This window comes from Rhincodon typus, chromosome 23 (genome assembly GCF_021869965.1).
Source record: "Rhincodon typus isolate 14 chromosome 23, sRhiTyp1.1, whole genome shotgun sequence".
Taxonomy (NCBI): domain Eukaryota; kingdom Metazoa; phylum Chordata; class Chondrichthyes; order Orectolobiformes; family Rhincodontidae; genus Rhincodon; species Rhincodon typus.
In genome coordinates this window covers 44816138-44819341 of record NC_063354.1, presented here as the reverse complement: position 1 = coordinate 44819341, position 3204 = coordinate 44816138, and the positions used below count along the sequence as shown (strand labels likewise).

At 43.7% G+C, this 3204-nt stretch overlaps 1 protein-coding gene across 1 annotated transcript in view; it reads right to left on the bottom strand.

Annotated features, from left to right (window-relative positions):
• LOC109924304 (signal recognition particle subunit SRP68-like) overlaps nucleotides 1-3204 on the bottom strand; it is a 14151-nt gene that overhangs the window by 10024 nt on the left and 923 nt on the right. The window contains exon 2 of the mRNA XM_048611149.1: nucleotides 1995-2190. Coding sequence (XP_048467106.1) covers nucleotides 1995-2190 — 196 coding nt within the window. The remainder of the gene's footprint in view (nucleotides 1-1994; nucleotides 2191-3204) is intronic.

The window sequence follows — 3204 nt, the reverse complement described above, 5'->3', positions numbered from 1 at the left end:
AGACCCTTCATCAGAAATCATCAGATTTTCTGATGAAGGGTCTAGGCCCGAAACGTCAGCCTTTCTGCTCCTATGATGCTGCTTGGCCCGCCAAATTCATACTTTATTTCTGTCTTCACAAAGGAGGACATGAATAACGCACCAGAAAGGATGGGGAATGCAGGGTTTAGTGAGGAGGAGGATCAAGTAAATCTGTTTTAATAGAGAAATCGTATTGGGGAAATTGATGGGATTGAAGGCTGATAAATCCCCAAGGCCTGATAAATCCAAATCCCAGAGTACTGAAGGAAATGGCCTTCAAAACAATGGATGCATTGGTGGTCATCTTCCAAGATTCTTTAGACTCTGGAACAGCTCCTACAGGTTGAAGGACAGTTACTGTAACCCCACTATTTAAAAAGGGAGGTAGAGAGAAAACAGGGAATTATAGACCAGTGAGTCTGATGTTGGTAGTGGGGAAGATGCCACAGTCCATTATCAAGGATTTTATAGCAGAGCATGTATAAAATAGCAGTACAATCAGACACAAACGGCATGAATTTACAAAAGGGAAATCATGTTGACGGATCTAGTTTTTTTGAGGACGTAACTAGTAGAGTTAATCAGGGGAGTCAGGGGAGATGCTTTATTTAGACTTTCAGACGGCTTTCGACAAAGTCCCATCTGAGAGATTAAAGTGTAAAATTAAAGAACATGGGATTGGGGGTAGTATATTGAGATGGATAGAAAATTGGTTAGCAGGCAGGAAACAAAGAGTGGGAATAAATGGGTCTTTTTTCTGAATGACAGGCAGTGACCAGTGGAGTACTGCAGGGACTGGTGCTAGGAACCCTAGCTATTGACAATATATGTTAATAATTTAGGATGAGGGAACTAAACCTAATATCTCAAAATGTGCAGATGACACAAAGCTGGGAGGAAGGATGAATGTGAGGAGGCTGCTGCGATGTTGCAGTGTGATTTGGACAGGTTGAGTGAGTGCACAAATGCATGGCAGATGTAGTATAATGTGGATAAATGTTACACATTTTTGGTAGCAAAAATAGGAAGGCAAGTTATTTGAATTGCTGTAAATTCAGAGGGAAATACTCAATTAGATCTGGGTGTTCTCATGCACCAATCACCGAAAGCAAATGCAGCAGGCAGTAAAGAAGGCAAAACGTATGCTGGCCTTCACAGCGAGAGGTTTCGAGTACAGAAACAGGGATGTCTTGCTGGTGTACAGGACATTGATGAGGCCACACCTGGAATACTGTGTGAAGTGTTGGTCTCCTTATCTGAGGAAGGTTGTCCTTGCTGGAAAGGGAGTGCAGCAAAGGTTTACCAAATTGGTTCCTGCGATGACAGGACTGACATTGGGGAGAGATTGAGTTCGTTAGGAGTGTATTCACTGGAGTTTAAAGGATTGAGGGGGGAATCTCAGAAATCTATAAAATTCTGCCAGACTAAACAGGTTAGATGCAGGAAGGATGTTTCCAAAGGTGGGGCAGTCGAGAACCAGGGGTAAAAGTTTAAGGGTAAGGGGTAAACCTTGAGATCGAGATGAGGAGAACCTTCGTCATCCAGACAGCAGTGAGTGGACAAAATATTTTGTGTTTTCAAGGGATAGATGTAGCTCTTGTGTCTAAATGGCTCAAGGGATATGGGGGAGGACAGGATTAGGGTATTGAGCGCAGGGATCAGCCACGATCAGAATGCATGGCAGAACAGACTCAAGGAATCAAATGGCCTTCTCCTGCTTCTATTTTTTTGTTTCTATGTAGAGCAGGGCAGCGGAGGCTCTCTGTTTAATGACAGCTTGAGCAGGGATAAAGAAACTGGCTGCCGGAAACAAAGTGATGCAGAGAGCACAGCTGCTAAACAACGTCAAAATCCTCCCAAAATATAAAAGCACTGAGATCTAAGGACTAAACTGCCACTGCCTCCATTGAAAATGAGATAAGCTGCTGAAGCTTTGACTCCTCGGAGCTGACTCCCTCCCCTATTCAGTTTACCTGTGCTTCCAATTTTGTTTTTGCATCAACACGGTCGCTCTCACACAGGCGTTCCAGCTCCTCGGCATGTTTGACAGCTTTCCGGAGCCGAGAGAACAGGTGGAAGCGCTTACGTGGTTCAGTATTCGCCTCCTGTTTTAACTGCATGGCATAACTCCAGGCTCGCTCAGCGTCCATTAGAACCAGCAGCAAATATCTAAACACAGGAGAGGCTGGATTAGATAGGGTACTGCACATCCATCAGTAGATTCAACATTGTCAACATCCACAACGTTAAACATTACTCTAACCATAGTCACTCACACAGCTCTTAAAACACCTGCCACAATGTATAGTTTAAGCAGTAATCTGGGGCTGGGCGATCCATGGAAACTCCCTCTGCCCCATCTTCAGCAGCCATTCCAGCTCTAATATCTGGTTATGCCTCCTTCTATATTGCAACAAATCTATGAAACATCTCCAGCTCTATCCCTCAGTTAAGGTTCTCCTTAAAACCTCTCTTCTTAACTACCCATGCTATCTTCTTTGGACTGGTGTATATTTTTGACCAACAGCACTTTAGGGAAGTGTTTTGGATGCTTTTCAGTTTTGTGGGCAACAAGTCACAGGTATTGGAATAAAAGCAATTGGCAAGCAAATGGCTCACCAGAAGGTCTGCATGGTTATTAGCCAAGATACAGATTGTTGCAGTCCTTCAATCAGAGGTACATCCATCGTCAGCCTCGATAGACTGATGAAATATATTACCACCAATACATCAAGTGTGTATCCAAGGTTTCTATCCTCATTGCGCACACAGCATGGAGCCACAAGAACAACAAATCATACATTTATGAATTAAAACATTTATTAATTTGCAGGTAGTTCGAGGCACATCAGCAACAGATTGTTTAATCAAACTCAAATCACAATGAGGCAACAGCACTGAAGCAGTTACTTCAAAATCACCCAGGCTGTGGTAATTTGAACGGGGAACAAACAAGTAGCAAGTATAACATCAATAAGATTGCATTTCCTGGATTTGGAGAGTCAGATCTCCAGGGACAGGTTGTCTGAGGGGCTACGGTTGAACACCTACTGCCCCAATGTTGTTTTACTCCAAGATAACAAGGTGTAGAGCTGGATGAACACAGCAGGCCAAGCAGCATCAGGGGAGCAGGAAGGCTGACGTTTCGGGCCTAGACCCTTCTTCAGAAAATGAAGGGTCTAG